We start from the raw sequence: 21,013 nt of genomic DNA on the forward strand, positions 1-21,013 counted from the left end.
CCATCCTCAGGAAAAAAAAAAGAGAAAAAAGGAGGTGGAGTGGGGTGGGGTGGGGGGTGTTTGGGGTGAAGGAGGAAGAATTTGAGCAGCAGCAGTAATCCTGAGTAACGCGGTGCAGCAGCGGAGCTGAGCGGACCGACTTCAGCGACTTTACACCAAACTTTCCGAACCGGGATCTTTATGGGAGAGAGAGCACCGGCGCAGCGCCTCCTCACACCCGCGGCACGACCGACTGCGCGCTCACGTCCGGCTCGCACGCCTTCCTTCTTTCATGTATTGGAAAAATGAGATTTTGGCCCCTCTGTCAGAGGGAAACCGAGTTTTATCCGGAGGAGTTCACTCTAAACAGGTAGGTAGAGTCGGCATGCAGGGGAGGGAGGAGGGGGGCAGCCGTGTCCTGGAGGTTGGGGAAGAAGGGAAACGTACAAAACGCACAAATTTGTTTTGTTTTTGTTGTTTTTTTTGTTTTTTGGCGTCACGCGGAAGGGATTAGTCCTGAGTCTCGGAAAGTCGAAAAGTGCAGTGAGAAAGAGAATCAGCTCCGTAAACACACACACACACACACACACATACAAAACACTGGGCATGTGTCATTATGATGAAGAGAGAGAGAAAGATAGGGAGAGAGATTAATTTTTAATTATCGCAATTAAAAAAAACAACAGATTTGCAATTCTTTTGGTGTCTCGTGTGTTTTTTCGTCTCCCTCCTGACTGACAGCTGAAATGAACACTCCTCCTCCCGGAGCCTCAACATTTCCAGCCAGTTGTAATTACAGGTAGTTTGTTATTATTGTTTTTTTTCTCTCTTCCTCTCTGTCTTTTTTTCTCTGCGCGATTATCCGGAGAGGTAATGGGTTAAGTGTTGTTTGAAGGAGGGGAAAAATCAATCCGGATTGAATGTAGCTTCATTAGTGTGTGTGTGTGTGTGTGTGTGTGTGTGTGAGAGAGAGAGAGAGAGAGAGAGAGAGATTTTTTTCAGTCTTGTATTTACGTCGGTGTTTTTATTGTTTTTGATGTCATGTCGTGTGTGTGTGTGTGTGTGTGTAAGACAGAGAGAGGGAGAGAGATATAGGGAGAGAGACAGAGGTAGAGAGTGATGCCGCACGTTGACGTCGCCTCGCCGTTGAATTGTGTCTTTGTAGCTGATCCGTACACACACACACACACACTTGCACGCACGCGCGTGCACACGCGTTATACCGGGAGAGTCACGCCGCGTGGACACCCGACACCGACACACCGACACTTCGACACTTCGACATGGTAAGCGGCTTCTTACGGATACACACGTTCTTCCGATAGAAAACGAACGCCGTTAAATCCTAAAGGCAAATTCGCTTTAACTTCTCAGTCTGACATTTCTGAGTTCTCTCTCTATTATTAGATTTAATCTCATGTTCAGCAGTTTCTCCGAATCTCACTGCGATTTAAAATAAAACTCTTTAACCATTTAAAGTCAATTTGTCCCAATGCTACAAACTTTGAAAATTAGACATTTACTCGAGCAAATATTTTCTCGGTTGTAGATTATTAGAGAACATTTGTGTGTTGAGTCAGTTTTGTCACATGAAGTTGTAAGTGTACTGTAGGTTGTCTCTGATGTTTTTGGACGTTTTGTATATATTGATTTACTTTGTGCATATGTTGTAACTTTAATAAGGTGAAAAACTTACATTTTAAATCAGTTGTAATCTTTTTACCAGATGAAATAAATATACTAAAGTTACAAAACCAGCAAAATGCAATACTTTTTATAGTAACACACCAGCGACATTAAAATGATCGTATCATGTTATTTGCTTGTCTAAGTTATGCAAAAGTAACCGACATAAACGCGACTTTAGTAAAAGATGGAATTATAATCTCTGAGTGTGTGCACGTTTTGTTGGGGGGGATAACACTGACAGTTTGCAGTAAACCTCACTTAGTCTTTAAAAATAAAAACACACTCCTGCACTCCATCTCCATTTTGTGCGGGTTTTGCCCTGCGTGCTGCTGCTGCACACATTTCTTTCTATTTATTTATAGATGGATTATTTGTGCATGTTCCGTACTTTTACTTTCTGTCACACACACTCAGGCTCACACACACACAGCGTCCTGTCCTGTCGCGGGTCATTAATGGTGTGTTGAATGTATTTATTTGTATTATTTTATTGTTTTTAATCATTAATTTTACCAGGATGGACAAAAACAACACAATACCATTTTGAGACAAGGCATAAGAAAATAAATATCTTCTGCTAAAGTAGCAATATATTTAATTTAATATTATTACTAATAATAATAATAATAATAATAATAATAATAATTTCTCTGTAGTTGTTTAATTTCTCCACTAGGATTTTCTGTGCTGCTTGCTTTATATAATCTCTCTCTCTCTCTCTCTCTCTTTCTGTCTGTCTCTCTCTCTCTCACACACACACACACACACGTGTAATACTTGATTTTAAATTGTTTCGGATGTAACTTTTTAACTCTCGCACGCGCGCGCTTTTTCCTTTTTCTGACATCATTAAACGTCACTAATCCGCTCCGAACTGCAGCGTGAGAGCAAAAGCATCAAACACTGTCCTGATTATCGTTTAGAAATAAACTAGTTATATTCATAAATGTTGTGACATTACGTAGACGAATTAATAGGATGTTTTTGTGCTTGTACCGCAGTAAATCGCGTGTGTGTACTCAGCACAGGTTTTGTGTAGTGTGTGTTTGAAGTCAGATTTTCTCTTCTGCCTGCTCACTGACCTTGAGCTGAGTGTTGCGTTTTGTGTTCCGACCTAATAATGCAGTTCGATCCTTTTTGTGCTTCTGTGTTCAATTCTGTAGACTTGACACTTCAATACACAGCTCTAAAGAAAATCCAAGAACAAACTGATGCACTTTTCATTGCCACTTTTTTTGTTTTTGTTAACATTCACGCAGTGCAATAAACAGTAAAACCCACCCGTATTTTACAGTAGAAAAAACACCAGACTAACTCCTTAATAAAGTCTAATGTAGGCAGTGTGACAGGCTGAGTGTTATTACAGGTTATTACATGTTATAGCGCTGTGTAGGATTGACAGCATAACGTCTTAGCAGTAATCAAGCGTATATTCTCTCTCTCTCTCTCTCTCTCTCTCACACACTCTCTCTCTGTCTGTCTTTCTCTCTGTCTCTATTTATTATTAAATATATAAGCCGAAGACTTATTAATCTCTGACTATGCAGTGTTATTGTGCGTTATAGATCAGAATTTGCTAATAGGTTTGTGCTAGTTATTTATATTCAAACATACAAAAAGTATAAAATATATAAGTAAATAAAGCTGTTTGGTTAAACTTTACTCCATAATGTGGATTTTTACAGTGAATCGTTTTCTAGGCAAGTACCAGGAGGGTTGCTTCATATGTTCCTGTATCACTAAAGAATTCTATTTTTATATTAGTGTTTTATCTCTCTCTCTCTCTCTCTCTCTCTCTCTCTCTCTCTTTCTCTCGCTCTCTTTTTCTCTCCCTATATATATAAACCTTTATTAATCTCTGATTATGCACTGTTATCGTTCGTTATAGCTAAAAATAAGTCGCTTATTTGTTTGTTGCAATATGAAAACAGCCAGAGCTAATTAATTATTTTGAAACATACAGTAAATAAAAAGACAAAATCGTTTATCAAAGTTATTTAAACTTTATTCCCTGATGTGGGATTTTACAGTAAATCATTTTTAGGCAAGTACCAGAAGTGTTGCTTCATAAGTTATTGTATTACTAAATAATGATATTTTATTATTAATGTGTGTGTGTGTTTCTCTCTCTCTCTCTCTCTCTCTCTCTCTCTGACCCCGGCCCTGTGCAGTCCCACTCCGACGGCGAGTCTCAAAGGTCGGTGATGGAGAAAGAGGAGCCGCGCTGCTCGCCCAGTCCTCCGTCTACACCGTCCATCTGCTCGCCCACGTCCAGCGCCTCCGCCTCGTCCGTCCCCTCCACCGGGAAAAACGTGTGCGCGAGCTGCGGTCTCGAGATCCTCGACAGATACCTGCTCAAGGTACGACAGTTACAGCGTGTACACCCATGACGTGTGGCGGCTTGTAGCGTTTTGTGGCAACTACACGTTATACGGCACGTGTGTTATGATCTCGCTTCGGCAACATCTCACGTTAGCAGATGCACGTGGGCAAAGTGCGTATTATAAGAGAATAAAAAGTTGAGCATGTGTCATATGGTGCACGCGGTGTGGTGTGATCGGCCGTGCAACTGTTGTGCAACATGCATTCAGGGTCTAAAGAACAATGCAAAATGTTATAATATTTACGCGACAGAAGCAATAAAAGTAATAATAATAACAACATTAATAATAATAATAATAATAATAATAATAACACAAAGACGCATGTGACTGTTCTGATTATGATTATGCAAGACAATTGAATTTACTGAAAAGCGATGTAATGTAATGTAAATGTAGCCTAATTTAATAACTAGTCCTAATCACAGTGTACGTGCACGCCGCATTTGTTCTGCTATTGTTGTTTTTGTTATGGCTTTTATGCAGCAGTAATATAATTACACAAAATTTAAATAAGGGGAAATAAATATAAGAAACTGAAGGTGTAGATGCATCTCACTCAGCGTGTCTTTATTTGTTAATGCAATGCTTATATGTATTTTTTATAGAAAAATTAGGCTATGCATTAGCAATATGCATGAGCAAAAACACTGACTAGGAGTAGAGCTGCGCGCGCGTGTCTGTCTATACGGTGCAATGGTTATAATTATGGAGCTAATAAATTATATCATTAAAAAGCCATTATAATGCCTTGACACTGGATGTGCATGTGGTGTGTGATGGTCGTGCATCAGAGATGTGTGCAGATGCGCGTGAGGCAGGTTGTCTTGGGTCGAAAAAAAAGTTTAATGCGTATTTTTAAGAGCAGAAAATGGATTTAAATTGTTGCGCGTGCACGTGGATTACAACGATTATTTATAATTATGATTATGGTAGACCAATCTAACTAATGCGAAACAAATGCAGAAAAGAGATTTAACAAGCTAAACGCTTGCTGCAGGTCAGACAGCGTGTCTTTTTGTTGTTTTATAGGGGTAAAAATTAAAGGTTCAGCATGCATTCATGTGGTGTGTTCTGTGCTCTGGTCACACACCACTAATCAGATGAAGCGAGAGTGCAGCCCATGCAGTGGAGGCAGCTTCAGCTTCTGTTTTTCAATATCATTTGTTCTCATTACCATGATTTTAGTGTTAAAATCAAGCAGCATCGTTATTTATTTATTTATTTATTTATTTATTTATTATTATTATTATTATTATTATTATTAGTCGTTTTGACAAATTTATAGTATAAGCTCTACAAAATCAGAAGAACGGAAGCGGTTTACGATGTTTTCAGATTCGCAAAAAATCAAGTCTTGATTTAATTTTTTTTTTATTGAAACATGAAAACAATATATAAAACCGAACTTATACAATGATATATGTAAGCTAACAACACTCAGCACTTTAATTGCTCGAAAACTACTGTATGACATATACAGTATCATTATTTTCCTCTGGGCAAACTGTAAAACCATAAATACTATAAAAACCATAAATAACTTGTTAAGGATGTTTGTTAGATTTTTATGAAATGTAACTAGGATTATAACGTTATTCAATACGTAGCCTATATTAGTTATTAGTCATTTAATGTTTACTTAAATTTAAGCTTCTTAACGTTTATTATAATAAGACATCGGGCTTGTGTTGAATGTGATACGGGGCTCAGAAAAATCTCCAGAGATTTAAGACGTTTTAGCAAAAAATGTTTTCGTACGTTTTTTTATTATTATTATTGTTTTGCATTGATTTTCAGACAGCCTTTAAGAATTAATTTGACAAACATTTGGTTGGATCAAGAACTTGAATTGACAATTGCTAATTTCTGCTATTTATTCAGGCTTTTCGGACTGTATTAATGTCTAAATTATTTCAATTTTTTTCCTGGTCAAAATCTACCCAGGAGACCGGAGTGCGGTGTCTGAGGTTTTTGTCCCGGCAATTTTTCTTTTCTAAGATAAGATAAGAGTGTTAATCTTTCACGAGGAACCAACGCGTTTCAGCAATATGACATGTGTTTAAAAATATTCATATAAACATAAACATGACGGTAGAGGTGTTACAGTGACAAAAAGACACTTAGACATTACTGAGACAATACCTGTGTAGTGTGCAGTAAATATCAGAAATATCTTGTCCTTGGTTTTAACGTTTATTACACATTACCTTCCTTAAAAATATATAATTTATTATAAATAATATCTAAAATATAAAATATTAATTGGTATGCAAAACGTTCATGCTTATATCTAGCACTTTGTTTATGATATAATTGTACGTAATCAGGACAGGACTTTTGCACAGGCTGTATTTATTATTTAATTGTTTACGTGCAAAAAACAAAAAGCAAATTTAACCTCAAAATATATTAAATATTTGTAATTTGAGCAAGGGTACAAACTTAGTATGCAATAAACCGGATTGTTGTGCACATGTTTAAAACTGCGGCTCAAAAATAATTGATACAAAATTGTCACAACCCGTCTTACAACCTACCAAGCTAAAAATATAAGTGTATTATTATTTTTATTTTTATTATTATTATTATTATTATTATTATTGGCAGGTGAATAATCTGATGTGGCACGTGCGCTGCCTGGAGTGCTCGGTGTGCAGGACTTCACTGCGCCAACACAGCAGCTGCTACATCAAAAACAAGGAGATCTTCTGCAAAATGGATTATTTCAGGTAGGGTAAGTTTTATTCCACTTCATTCTGAAACCAGGCTGCTTTTATTTTCAGTCTGCAAAATTAAAGAAAAACTAAGACTATTAAAGGAAATTTTATAAAGCAAACTCTAACGCGTCATTACGCAACCTTTGTGGTCTTTTAAAAGAAAAGAAAAAAAACACATACGACAAATATGAGGCTCAATATGTAAATGCAAATGTGGAATAATATTTGGACCTTTAGAGGTTTTAATTCAGGGACATTCCGCTCGTTCATCAGGTGCATGTGACAATTTACAGGACAATTCACCTCAAATGAGCAAATAAATCAACTACTTAATTATATGAACTCAAAAATAAATGTAATAATTTTGATAAGTAACTGTGTGTTGTGAAACAAAAACAAACCGCATGCTGCACTTTGGCACTTTGAGAAACACTCTAATAAATGATCTTGCATCAGCTTGCAAGGCAATTTATTTGTGCTGTTTGGAGGTTTATTAATTAAAATAACAAGAATGTTTATGGAAAAACAGGAATTCTTAGTTAAAAAAATAAGTATAAATCTTTTCCCGCTTTCTGTTTGTTTATCCTGATGCAACATGGCTTCTTTATGCAAAAGTGGAATATCTCTGTGCCTCAACTTAAATGCACACAGGATGACATGCTTTCAAAAGGAGCTAAGACATTTCTATTTGAAAGAAAAAAGTATCTATCTATCTATCTATCTATCTATCTATCTATCTATCTATCTATCTATCTATCTATCTATCTATCTATCTATCTATCTAAGGGTACTAAACAGTCCTTGTTCTTGTCTCTGGGGTGCTTCCCATATTGTACCTGTTCAGATGTACATTTTAAGTACTCGAATAATATATTAAATGTGCAATTAAGTACCTGAAATCAAGTTCCTAATGATTCATGTTTATTTAAAAGACGGGCATCAAAGGTAGAAAGGAGGAAAGGAAGGTGTGGTCCAAATGGTGTACTGACAAGGAAGTAGTATCTTTTTCTAAAGTGATCTGATTGATTATGAAGTAGGAAGCTTTGAAAAAATCAGTGCACCTTCTGAGAGTTGTGTTTTGATTTTGATTGTTTATTACATATAAAGCAGTTATCATATATATCTTGAACTATAGTAAGTGCTGTTTTGACTCATATCACACCTGTCATCGAAAATACCGACGAATAAAAATAAAATGAAATGATTTGGAGATCCAGTGGCATTTTTCCAAAACACTGTCATAAAACACTGCATGATTATACCCCGAGTGTTTTACACCGAGTGTACTACATGGCCACAGGTTAAAAGGTTGAAACTTATAGGTTAAAACATATATATATGAAGCATTGTGGATATGGAAACATTTCCCAGGTGTTATTACAGATGTGATGAAACGGCAACGTTTCGGTCACGATATTATTACAAGCCAATTTCCCTCTAATAATATTTTATTGCACGGACGAGAACAGCTCTGAGGATGAATCCAGGCATTGACACGATCCATCATGAACTAATCACGACAGGGCATCCCACTGAGACGGCTTTATGACATCCAGCCCCGCGGTGGAACCCCGAGCCGGTGGCGTGGCGGGATTGCGGGACTGCGCTCGCGCAGGCTGCGGGGCGCGGCGGTGTGAAAAGACACGCGCCGCTGCGCAATTGTCCTCAGGATGTGAGGGGATGTGAGGGGTGTGTGTGAGATGCGGTGATTGCAGTGTGTGCAGGATGTTGGCCTGCCTTCCCCGCTCGTTCGCAGGCCGTGTGAAGTGACTGGTCCTTTTAAAGCTGATACTGTGTTTTTAGGAGAACATTTGTTTTCTGTGTTAGGGCCAATAATCTGAAGTGATGCTTCACATGATAGGCTGTGAATGCTGCTGGCTCTTCACGAGCCGTGTTGGGGCTGGGCGCGCGCGCGCACACACACACACACACACACACACACATCTGTGCTGCAGTGTTTTTGGAGGAAGGCAGAAGTGCTGGGTTTACTGCGTTAGTTTTCTTAGACATTGTTGGTGTGTGTGTGTGTGTGTGTCTGTGGGTGAGTGTTTTTTCTCCATTCTGCATGCAATCAGGCGGATCAGATTCAAATCAGCACGCAGGGACAAAAAGTGACAAATCACCCAAGATTGAAATATTTTTCTCATTTGAACCGTGATAAATCTCACCACCATTTGTATTGTGATATAAAACATTTCACACACCACAATTCATTTTTTACGTGTCCTGAAGGCATGTTTTTTGCACACACAAAAAATCTAAAATACAATTAAAGCAACCTCTGGGACATGTTTTTTTTTTCTTCTCATTAGTGAAATTAATTTTAAAAAAGGAAAAAACTCTGGTTCCCACAGACACGTCAGCTTTATGTATGTGCTTTTTTTTAAAATTATTAATACCATTATTTCTGTGGAGGCCCTTGTATATCAGGGCATCATGGGAACATTCCCGAAGGCCATGCAGTGATTGACTGCGTTAGATATCTGTGCAGACAGGAAGAAAGCCTGCTGTAATAGTTTCAAGTTGTCAAGCAGTCATGGGTAAGGATCGAACTCTGAGCTTTTCCTGCATTCTTTTTGTACAGCAGCCCTGATACTCTCTGTTTCTCTCGCTTTGCTCTCCAGTGTGTTCTGTGATCAGGAGATACAGTGGCCTTCTTCCAAAACACTGTCATATAAAACACTGCATGATTTTACCAGACATGCCAACAGGTTCAAACACACATATCCATCATGCTTTTATTCAATCCGATGTAAATTCAGTTTCAAATAAAAAGGGAGTCCAATCTAAACCTGTCTACCTTTTAGATCACCTATATCTGTCACCTGGACACTGAGGTATAGTGACCTTTAAAGAGGTTCATCCTCTGTCCATATTTGCTTGTTTAAGTAAAAGTAAGTAAGTAAAAGTTTGACAAGATGGACAGTTTGCTAGATTAACAGTAAAAATTGTCACATCTTTAAATCCTTTAGCTGTTTTGATCCACGACAAAGTTGTAATTAGACTTCTTACTCTCAGCATTTTGAGCTCAAATCTCCGTTATTGTTGGTTAACTCTTTTCAAGCCGTGCTGCTGTTTATATTTATAACCTGCATTTTGTATATTGCTTAAAGAATAATTTTGTTAAACTGAGGACTGAATTCATATAAAGCCGTAGTCGTCTATTCCTTTGTGCTCGAGGTTCTAGAGTTTTAATTACTTTGTGCACATGGCTCTAGAGTATCTATTTCTTAATGTCTTGGTCTAGACTTTCTAATATGTTACATTCTTTTCTGTGGAGTTTTAGAGTTTCTATTCCTATGCGGTGGTCCTAGAGATTTTGTTCTGCTATACAAATAAAAGTGAATTGTATCCCTCTACAGTAAATGGGGTTCTAGAGTTTCTATACATCTATATGTATGGGGTTCTAGAGTTTATATCTACTTGCATGTTGGGTTCTAGAGTTTATCTTATCTTGTATAAACTAGAGTATAGGTTCTAGGGTCTCTTTTTTGCTTGTATTGTTCGAGAGTTTCTATTCCTGTGTGTGGGGATTTTAGAGCTTCCTTTCCATCGTTCTCGGAGTTCTAGAGTTTGCATGAGTTTTTTTTATTCCTTAGTGATGAGGTTCTAGATATCCTGTTCTTCTGTATATGAAATTGGTATTTCTATACCTTTATTTGAGGTGGTTCTAGAGGTTTTATTTCCTTGTATGTGTGGTTTTACAGTTTTTCTTCCCTTGTGTATAGAGTTTTAGAATTTCTTTTCCCTTGTGTGTAGGGTTTGAAAATTTCTATTTTTTCAGTGCATGGGGTTCTAATGTTATTCTTCCTTGTTGCAAGGGGTTCTAGACTTTCTGTTTCTTCATATCTTGGGTTCTATCATTCCTTGGTACTTGTGCTAAAGTGTTAAATCACAGCTAGAATAGACAAAACCTCTCGATTTATTGGTTAGGGAACTTACAGAGACTTACAGAGACAGTGCGGTTCTGCAGTGTGAGAATTATCTCATCATCAGGTTTACACATGCTCGCCATCACACGTCCATCATTGTGACTGACTGTGTGGATTGGGAATGATGTGTGTGCTCTGCAATGCTGCAGAATTCTTTTCCATGCCGTGGCATTCCCACACAGAACCCAAGAGACAGACAGACAAACAGACAGACGGACAGACAGACAGACAAGCCAAACTCATCTGATGTTAATATTGAAGCGACTCTAAATTAAGGCAGGATGCAGTAGGCAGATTATTGTCCATAATAACCTTATTGATTTGTCACACACTGCTTATCGATCCCTGGAGGTAAATCAGCAGCCACGTTACAGATTGCAGACACCGCAGACAGCGTTCCACATTGCAGGTTTGGAGAGACAGAACCTATAATCTGATTTTCTCTGGAGCGCAACTATGTGTTTTTATGCGTCTGAGCTGAATGTCAGTTTCTGGCAGGAGACATGAACGTGGACGTGTCGGTCTCTCATCTGCGCCGGACTGACAGCTGCTCTAATCGGGTGTAATTGCAGGAAATCAGAGTGGGTTTGCTCTCCGCAGCAGGGGAGGCAGGACACAGCAGAGGCTGTACCTAAGGAGGAAAAAATAACAACTAAACAGGCTGAGGAGCATGAGTAGAGGGCCACACAGGGAGGTAGAGACGGCTGCTAATCAGACGGGGAGCAGGGATGGTGGAATCTGAGAGGTGCTGAGACTCATAACGCAGAGACTCAGCTCAGATCCTCACGTCACTTCTGCACGAGTCTCGGAGCCGCTCGGGTTTCGTTATGCCTTCATTTCGAGTTTAGTCCAACCTACACCTTGACATTTTTTCACTGATAACTATCTTTGCAGGAAGCACTAAACGGATATTATCAGATAAAATGTTATATTTTAGAGAATTTCTTTTCTTTTCTTTTTTTTTAAGTTAACAAAGTGATGAAAAACACCCCGGTAAATGTGGAGATTTTTTCCTCATATATGGAAAATGAGTTAAATGTGTTAAGTAAACTTCAGGTGGCTCCACATCTCTGGTGCACCGCTGTCTTTTGAGGACGTTGTCAAAACTCCCTCCTAAAGTAAACCGTTCTGTTTCTGGAAATTAGAGACCGGCACGTCAGGAGAAATTCTCCAGTCTTGTACCTCGTCAGGTTTCGGGTTTTCTGTTATTTTACCCCTGTATGTGAACGAGATTAGAGTTCAGACGCTGTCAGAAATGCTCTGAACCTTTAAAAGACTCCTGTGGTGAGTTATCGCTCTGAATGACAAACGCAAATCCAGAACAAAACCGCAGGAAGCACAATTATACCTGCTGCACAAAACGCTGCTCTCATGGTTCATATTCACTGCACTGATGAATTCTGTTCCTGCAGGAGTGTGATGTGGTGAGGAGGATGAAGCTGCCCCTGGGGTAGCGGGGGTGTGGGGTGGGGTAGTGGGGGTGACCCTGCTGGTGTAGATGGTGGTGGTGATAGTACTGGTGGTAGTGCTGATAGTGATGGTGATGACAATGGTAGTAGTAGTATGCTGGTGTTGTATTGTTGGTGTTGGTGGTGATGTTGAACGTGCTTGTTGTGTTGACAGTGACGGTGGCGTTATGAGGGGCTGTGGTGTTGGTAGTGGTTATACTGTTGATTGTGGCAGTGTTGGTTGTGGTAGTGGGGTTGGTAGTTGTTGCACTGTTGATATCGGTGTTGGTGTTACTAGATTTAGCAGTGTTGATGGCAGCAGTGATCATGTTGATAGTGGCGGTGTTGGTAGAGGTTGTACTGTTGGTTGTGGTGTTGATACTGGTACGTAGTGGTTGTGTGTTGATAGTGGTGCTGTTTGTAGTGGTGGCAGTGTTGATAGTGGTGGTCAAGACTTCATCAGGGATCCACATTTTCCCTAAACAATCCCCTGAAATGGAGATGTCGTGTTGTTTGCGAGTTTGGTTCAAACAAAAATGCTACTAATTGGCCTTGAATCCTGGTTTCAGACATTTTTCTTTTTTTGTTGTAACGAAACAAACCTCTTATAGTGGCTCTGTGTTTCAGAAATATTCAGAATTTTAATTCAGATTATTGAAACACTCATTTTATTCTGGATTCTGTATTTTAGAATTATAGATTATAGACGTGCGTTTCCCTTGTGCCCGGAGCATTATAATCTCTTTGTGTACGGTGTTCTAGAACGATGTGGTCTGGGAGATTTTAGAGTTCATCTGTGCATAGGTTAAAATTTTTTTTTTTTTTTTAGAATTGATGTTCAGGTAATTCTAAAGCTTCTATTTCATAGTGAATAGACTGTTAGTATTTCTTACTAAGAACAGTAGAGTGCCTTAAGCTGTAGGATACCTTTTTATCCAGATTCCTATTCTTTAACTTCATTGTGGGATTGATTTTAGAATTTCTATTCTGTAAAGTATGTGATTCTTGAGATGCTTGCGCAGTGGTAAACTAGACTTTCCATTCCACAGGGTTCAAGAGTCTGAGAATGCATTTGTTCCTGGGCTTCTAGAATTTGTACTTACATAGATTTGCGTTATATTTATTATTATTTGTTGTTTTATTTTACTGAGCCTTCAGTAAGTCAAGCTTTTTTATGACACGTTTCTGAGATTTCTCAACATGGCTACTTAGTTAGCAGTGGATGCTAAATGAAACAATAGCGCGATTACAGCAGTCCCGAGGCTTCACTTGATCATCCCTACAAATATAGAAGAAACATGGATATTGCCAGGGGGTTTGTTTCCACTTCACATTGTCCTTAGAAAAGACTCCATGTCTGCATGCTAGCATACAAATCAATCATTAACTAGCTTATACTCTGTGACCGTGTTTTCCAGTTGCCTAGCAACAGCGTTCTAATGACTTCAACCACTTTAACAGAAGACGTATTGTGTGTGTGTTCTCCTTCCCAAGTCTAAAGCACAAATTCGCAGGTTCCATTTAAATGTATCAGATTTCTGGGACGTAAATAGAAACATAACGGCAGGAATTTTCTGGAACACGTTTCCAGGATGAAAAAATCGGTGCTAAAATCAGTGTTCGACAAAAAAGCAGGGCATTAATCACACTGGGTAACCGTTTTACAAAGTTTTTTTAGGGGACATGGGTACGGATCAGGACCATTCCAGCCGAGTTTTGTTTAGCTATCTATGAGCCTTTCTGAACTGGAATGATGTCATTTTCAGTGGCCAAAAAACCTATCCGACCTCCCGCTCGTCCCCCAAACCTGGGCCCCTCGGCCCCGCGATCCGGCGTGCAAGCCTGGTGTCATCATTCTTGGGACGAATGGAAAGGGGAACCGCAGCCAGATCAGTCATCTTGATATCCCACATTTCTCTGTGGTCGGAGGAGGTGGTGTACGACACGTTGTTTACACAAGCGCTCCGTGTGCCAGAGGTGTGGTGGTGGTGGTGGTGGTGGATGGGTCCATGTGTGTGTGTGTGTGTGTGTGTGTGTGTGAGAGGGTCCAGGCTATGGGGCTCCCACGCAAGCCACCGCCATCTGCACAGCATTAGTCTCAGCCGCTGCGCCAAGCCGCGCTGACCTTCTCCGTAGCAGAACCTGAGAACCCTCATATGGTCACTGCGCTATGTGTTCAGTCCGGTTCCGTCAAAATAAAATAATATCTCAATACCACTTCAGTGCTTCTGTCTATTTTGGTGCTGCATCGGTATGTAATAATGTCCATAGAGTCCTCATTTATCTGAGAAACGGAAGTGTGTTTTTTTTCGGAGGGGAATTTACATCACATATATCACATAACCACATCCCGGCTAAATTCTTATATATAAATCTTAAATCTGCCTGGTTTGAAGTGTTTCTTATCGACAGAAAATCCTTTACGATTTAATGAAAGATAAGTCAAATAAAATCTAATGTTCCTACTGAGCATTGTGTAAGGTCACACTGGTATGAGATTAAAGCATAAGAGTTTAAAGTTAAAATAAAATAATAATAATAATAATAATAATAATGTGTAGATAGTTACCAATCCTAGGTCTTTTTGTAAAATCTATTCATGCATTGTAGTTGCCTTTTACATAAAAAAAAGTAAAAAAAAGAAAAAAGACCAGCATCTTTATTTCAGAGGGGGCGTGGTTTATTTCAGGGCTGTAAAAAAGTCAAGAAAAAAGTCTTTCTGAGGTTTCTTCACGATCATATCATCTCATCAGGTCATAAACTTACTTCAACACTAAACACCATAATTTAAGTAAGATATTCCTGTTTCTTAAAAAGCATATTGGTGAAGGTGTTGGGTCATTTTTTAAATATATTTTATGGAAATTGAAGGCAAATTTTCACGTCAATACTCTTAAAAAAACTGGTATAAAGACACAACAGAATAAATCTCAGGTGGTCTATGACCTCTGTCTGCACTGCGCACTTCAGTCGTACCCACATATATAAAGGTAAAGTTACACCGACACCGCTTCGAAACCCAGCCATTCAGATCTGAAACACACTGCAGCACATTCAGGGATGAATTAGGTGTTTAGAAATAAACGAGTGCTGAGATCACGCTGGAGCTTTTGCCTACCGTCTGAGAACTTTAAACATTTTTCATGGAAAACGCTGGATCTGATTTCCGTTTATCACAATATCTCTTCAGTTTTATTACCCTTTGAGTAAAATGTTTCAATTAAAGGACATATTTTATTTGTGGTTTTTACAGTTGGATGAATTGCAATCACAATGAAACCCATTAAAAACGTTTTCTCAATCGAAAACAGCAGTTGGGGGCAGGGCTTATTTTAGGGCTGTAAAAATGTAAACAGAAACCTGAAAAAAAGTTAATGTTTCTGGTGGTCCATGAAAAAACAAAAAGTCAATAGGGGTTTCTGTACTTTACTCTGCATGGGTTAATCTCTTTGTTGTTATTATTTGATTACTACTCCATAACTCCATAATATTACCCCAAAATGCACTGGAAATGTTTTTTACTTAAAACACGTCAAACTTGCCCTAGTGTCAATCCGCAAAGGTCACGTGGCATTCTGAGTCAGTTTAACGTCAACACAAGCGGTATAAGGAAGTTGAATACTTTGCTTAATAATTGTTTCTTGTTTTGACTTTTGAAGGTAATAAAATTTTAACATTCTAGAATATAAGTGGCACGATAACAAATGTTCGTCCTGCTGTCCTGTAGAGAATAGAACTGTTAATCCTGCCGATACACAATCCACTCGGTCAGTCACAGTGACTCTGGCCAATCGAAGGCTATCGTCTCCTGAGTTCTGGCATGCGGAAGAGGGCGGATAGCCTTTTCCTCGGAGTGAGTTACAACACCCAGTTTGAAAAGCGTGGTGTCTGGCTTCATGTGTCTCAGGGGAAGCATGTGTTAAGCTTCATCTTCCCCACTTTTAAGCAGATGTGTGTAATAAAGAGCTGATGGGTGTGACAGAACTGGAATATAACCGAGTTGGAATAAAATGAGGTACAAAACAGATATAACTTTTACGCTTACGTTTGAGAAAAACCTTCGGGTTCAGGTAAGTCTAGCGTTCGTTCTCACGCTGCCAGATGAATATACAGTACATAAAGAGGGAAGGGTACTGTCGAGTTATCTGCTAAGTGCTTAAATAACTAGCAGCTGTGCAGAGTATTGATGCGCCAGGCCTTGTCTCTCTCACAGTAGGTTTGGTACTAAGTGTGCCCGCTGTGGGCGGCAGATCTACGCCAGCGACTGGGTGAGGCGAGCTCGCGGTAACGCTTACCACCTGGCCTGCTTCGCCTGTTTCTCCTGCAAACGCCAGCTTTCCACTGGAGAGGAGTTCGGCCTGGTCGAGGAGAAGGTGCTGTGCAGGATCCACTACGACACCATGGTGGAGAACCTGAAGCGTGCTGCTGAGAGCGGTGAGTGTGTGGGTCGTGTCTGGGATTCGGAAATGACAGAAAATACTCTATGCTTTCTGTGTAGCTCCCTGTACTTAAGAGTCATTTTGAGATTTACTGTGTACTGACCGCTCGCTGTTGGCTCCTCTCTCTCTCTCTCCCTGTGCAGGAAGTGGCCTCACGCTGGAAGGAGCCGTGCCGTCGGAGCAGGACAGCCAGCCCAAACCGGCGAAACGCGCTCGCACATCCTTCACCGCCGAGCAGCTGCAGGTTCGAAGCCCTGTCACTGATGACATGAGAATCTTTTAGAGTGATTAGTGCTCGCAGAGTTCAGAGTGCTTCGGTTGTGTGACTGTTTTGCGATGCTTCATGTACAGGTGATGCAGGCTCAGTTTGCGCAGGATAACAACCCTGACGCTCAGACGCTGCAGAAACTCGCGGACATGACGGGTCTGAGCAGACGAGTCATCCAGGTGAGCTGAGTTCTAACAAGTCTTCTTATTCTTTAGCAAATATAAAACATTGACATTGTGCTGGTATCGGAAAATGATCAACTTCACTTCATCACCCTGTCGCATGTGGTGGGGGAGGAGGAGGTACTGTAAGAGAGGCCTGAATCCTGTCCCGTTTTGTTTGCAGGTTTGGTTCCAGAACTGTCGGGCGAGACACAAAAAGCACACGCCGCAGCACGGCGGCCCTCCTCAGGCTCACCCGCAGGCCCGCATGCCACCGTCGTTGCCTGACGAGCTGCATTACTCGCCCTTCGGCAGCCCGGAGAGAGCGCGCATGGTGGCTCTGCGCGGCTACATCGACAGTGAGTGGTGGAATCCTGTATCTCGTAAAAGCTAACGTCATCACAAGATGAGCACAAGTGTAAAATTTGTGTCTTTTTTTTTATTTTTTTATTTTAGGTCATCCCTTCTCAGTGCTGACCACACAGAGTCTCCCCCACCAGGCCATGTCTCTGCCGCAGCTGCCCCTCAGCCGCTAACGACCCCGCCACATCGACCCCTGACCCCTCGACCCTGACCTCCCGCTCCTGACTTCCGTCCGCTCTTCAGAGGTCGCCTCTGGCTGAAGGACAGGGTCACCGTCCCCGCGTGCTCTTGACCTCCGATCTCATGAGGAGAGGGGGGCGTTTCCTCCTGCCTTTCAGTGGACAGGATTTTCCTCACCTGCAGGCGAGTCTCACACGCCAGTGAGCCGTTAGAGGCGGCCCGGAACCACCGCGTTATCCAGAGCAGGATTCGGACCTCTGATGTGCACACTGAAGAGCGGTTCGAGTCGGACTAAAGAACATTTGAGGTTCTTACTGCAGGAATAAAAACTAAGTAAAGACGTCGGGCCTGTGGAGTGAGACGTGCAACGTAGCGGAAAGATTCATCTTTCGCTCTTGTAAAAAACAAAACAAAAAAAACAATCAATAACAAACCTGATCAGTGATTATTTGTTGAGTTTCGCGCTGGATCTGTGAGTTTGTTCCCAAGTGTTTACATGGATCTATAGCACAGACTGCATGTGCTCTCTCTCTCTCTCTCTCTCTCTGTCCGATTCGGATGGATTTATCGGCGAAAAGCCATTTTCATCGCCTGCTAACATCCGAGTCTCCGTTCCATCAGACGTGCAGAACCCCAAGACTGATCACTGTCCGGAGACGCCGGCCGGGCGGAGCAGCTTCACAACATACACGAGTGACATCACCAAGATCTGACTGAGGATGAGCGATACGATACGGAGAAAACCAGACATCAATACTTGAAGACGCTTTTTAGAGTCAATCAGACGTATCTTCAAATTTTTGAGACTGAAGTAAACTGCAGTGGCACAAGATAGAAAAAAAATAAAGTTGAATTATTTTTTAAATATGGTATAAAATTGGTATAGAATAGCAATCTGGTTGTTACTGTAAATCATAATGGAGTCAGTGGAATAAAAACTCCCAACACACAAGATCTCAGAAAAATAAATAAATGTTTTCAGCGTGCATTGGTTGGGTCTTCTACTGATACACTGATGTGGTTTAAACAGTAAGAATCTGCAAAAAAAACAACAACAATGACAAAAAAAACAGGATGTCAGGAAATCTAAAATGGATTGTTTTTTGTTTTGTGGATGTTGTACCCAGAGAGTAGGAAGAGATGAACAGAAAACCGAGTACATGTAAAGAAACTTTAGTCCCCATGTATTTTATTTAAGTCGTGTCCTGTCGTGAAATGGAAGCAGAATATGTGTGTGTGTGTGTGTGTGTGTGTGTGTGTATGTTTCTCTGTTTTTTCGCTGATTTTGTGTCATGTTGGCTCGAGCCTCAGGTTCCTGCGGAGGAAAAGCGAGAGCGTGGCTCGGCCCCGGATTCTGACGTAGCATGGGACCGATTTGGGCGAATAAAGAAAGAAAGAGAGAAAGGCAAAAAAAAAAAAAGCTGTAGCTGTCACTAAACTGTATATTTGTGTTGCGGAGTACGCTTGTGTGTTCTGAGCGCGGTCGTGGGGGGAGGATGAGGATGAGGATGAAGAGGAGAGGCCTCGACGTTCTTGTATTTATTAAAACCGATATTAGCCTGTAAAGCACTTTTCCCCTTTTTGTCCTGTTGTCTGTTTTGTAAAATTGAAATAAATAAAATGAATAAATGACATGAAGCACAGCCTTCGAGTGTTCCTTGAGTGCAATCTGTCTCGATGTGGAGTGCACAAAGAAAGACGAATGTTCAAAGGGAAAGAAAGACGGACGATCCGGAGCTCATCGAGCTCTCAGACACTGATTTACCCCGAGCTAAATTAAAAACAGCCTCGCTCGCTGAGTGGAGGGAAAAAAATGGCTGAAAATATGTGTTTATCGACATGTTTATGTAAGAACGTACTGTCGGATGCTAACGGGAGAAAATGTAGTGTAACTTTCCATACTGTATTATTTAGTTATGTGTGTGTGTGTGTGTGTGTGTGTGTGTGTGTGTGTGTGTGCACGGAGTAAAGCAGGAAGCAATCACAGGCCGATGGTGGAGCTGCCAGGCCCTTCACGGGTCAGCGTGTGCAGTAATGACTCACTCACTGATTCCAGCACCATCACACACAGGAAGTCACTGTCAGGCTGCATCATGGGGCTGATCTCCTGTCCCGGGTACTGTTTCAAAAGACACACACACACACACACGCTTAAATATAAAGGAGGGTTTAGGTCTATTTTCCCAAATGGATCATTTGTTGGATGGAAAATTTTGGGGAAGGATCTGGAATAGGTGGGCATGAAATACACACACACACGCACACACACACACACAAATGTTACTATTCCTCCGCAGCAGCTCTCGCATTTTTATCTTTCCATCCATCACTCCATACACTGTGCATTTCAATTAACATTGTTTATTTTCCCTTTATGGAAAAAGTCTCCAGTGTCAGCACTTTATAACAGTCAGAGTTAAAGGTGTAACTTTGTTTTTAATCTATAAACTTATATCACAATCATTAAACATAACTATAAAAAGATAAATAGTGAGATGTGTTTGTTAATAAATGAAACACTGCAGTAGTACAGCAGGAATAAAACACGACTCAGGCTTGGAATATTTTCCTATAAGAGCACGACAGTTTTTTTTTTTTTTTTTACAAATATATATTTCAAAGGTATTATATTGTTGCATAATTTATAGAAAGTCTAAAAGTTTGCACCCCCCTTTTTGGGAAAAGAAGAAGACACATAAATGAAATTTCTACAAATTATAAGATGTGTTGCTTTTGCCAATAATTCTTTATTATCACATGTAACTAAACAGCAACTGTGTAGGTTAAATATTTACATGACAAAAACATTAACATTTGCCCACACTTTCGTTTAATTTAATTTTTACCTTCAATACAGACAGGAGAGCTTTACTATCCACTTTGACTCACTTTCTTTAAATCAGGCCTGAAGACACAAAGACTCATGACGAAATTTAATCCTGAACCATTAAATTTTTTTAATTCACGTAAAATTTTCAATTCGCTTTATCTTTTTTTCAATACACATAAGGGGGTGCAAACTTTTGCACTCATTTCTAAAAGCGACCTTAACAAACCTGTTCAATGTGACAATGGCTGGAGGAACATTTGTGCTAGACTTGTTCTAAATCATTACGAATTTGCTGAATTTATTTTAAAAATCACTTTACACTAATGCACTGATGCACCTTTCCCCTCTTCTTCCATGTATTTACTAATTATTGAAGTAATTTCTCTGCAAATCTTTCTTCAATATTGTTTTAAAAACTGCTGTAAATCATCTGATTCTTTTTTCACACACTATTTTTTATATTATATCTCATATTTAGCTGTCCTGCATTTAAGAAACATAGATTTAAAATGAAAGAAGACACGATACAAATACTGTACTAATAATGATATTAAACACTATCAACCCATGTCTAATCCTTTTCTTCTTCAAAAAACTATAAGCAAATGCAAATAATTTTTGTA

General features: G+C 40.0%; 1 protein-coding gene across 4 annotated transcripts; it reads left to right on the plus strand.

Annotated features, from left to right (window-relative positions):
- The first annotated feature begins 100 nt into the window (after window positions 1-100).
- On the plus strand, window positions 101-19,391 carry lhx6a (LIM homeobox 6a). 4 transcript variants are annotated; one of them, XM_053516015.1, is made up of 8 exons: window positions 101-349; window positions 3,840-4,028; window positions 6,660-6,781; window positions 16,363-16,583; window positions 16,732-16,832; window positions 16,940-17,035; window positions 17,202-17,376; window positions 17,474-19,391. In XM_053516015.1, exons 1-8 carry the CDS (start codon window positions 272-274, stop codon window positions 17,551-17,553), a joined length of 1,062 nt encoding a protein of 353 aa, XP_053371990.1. In that variant the 5' UTR covers window positions 101-271; the 3' UTR covers window positions 17,554-19,391. The 4 variants fall into 4 exon arrangements, with proteins under 4 accessions (XP_053371990.1, XP_053371991.1, XP_053371993.1 ...); XM_053516016.1 differs by having other exon boundaries at window positions 16,366-16,583; XM_053516018.1 differs by lacking the exon at window positions 101-349 and adding an exon at window positions 1,099-1,254 and having other exon boundaries at window positions 3,837-4,028.
- The last annotated feature ends 1,622 nt before the right edge of the window (window positions 19,392-21,013 follow it).

This window comes from Clarias gariepinus, chromosome 17 (assembly GCF_024256425.1).
Source record: "Clarias gariepinus isolate MV-2021 ecotype Netherlands chromosome 17, CGAR_prim_01v2, whole genome shotgun sequence".
Taxonomy (NCBI): Eukaryota; Metazoa; Chordata; class Actinopteri; order Siluriformes; family Clariidae; genus Clarias; species Clarias gariepinus.

Coding starts and splice junctions, on each gene's coding strand:
- lhx6a (XM_053516018.1), top strand. CDS start 1,099: ATGCCGCACGTTGACGTCGCCTCGCCGTTGAATTGTGTCTTTGTAGCT. Junction 6,782..16,362: donor TGCAAAATGGATTATTTCAG/GTAGGGTAAGTT, acceptor TCTCTCTCACAG/TAGGTTTGGTACTAAGTGTG. Junction 17,036..17,201: donor TGAGCAGACGAGTCATCCAG/GTGAGCTGAGTT, acceptor TTTTGTTTGCAG/GTTTGGTTCCAGAACTGTCG.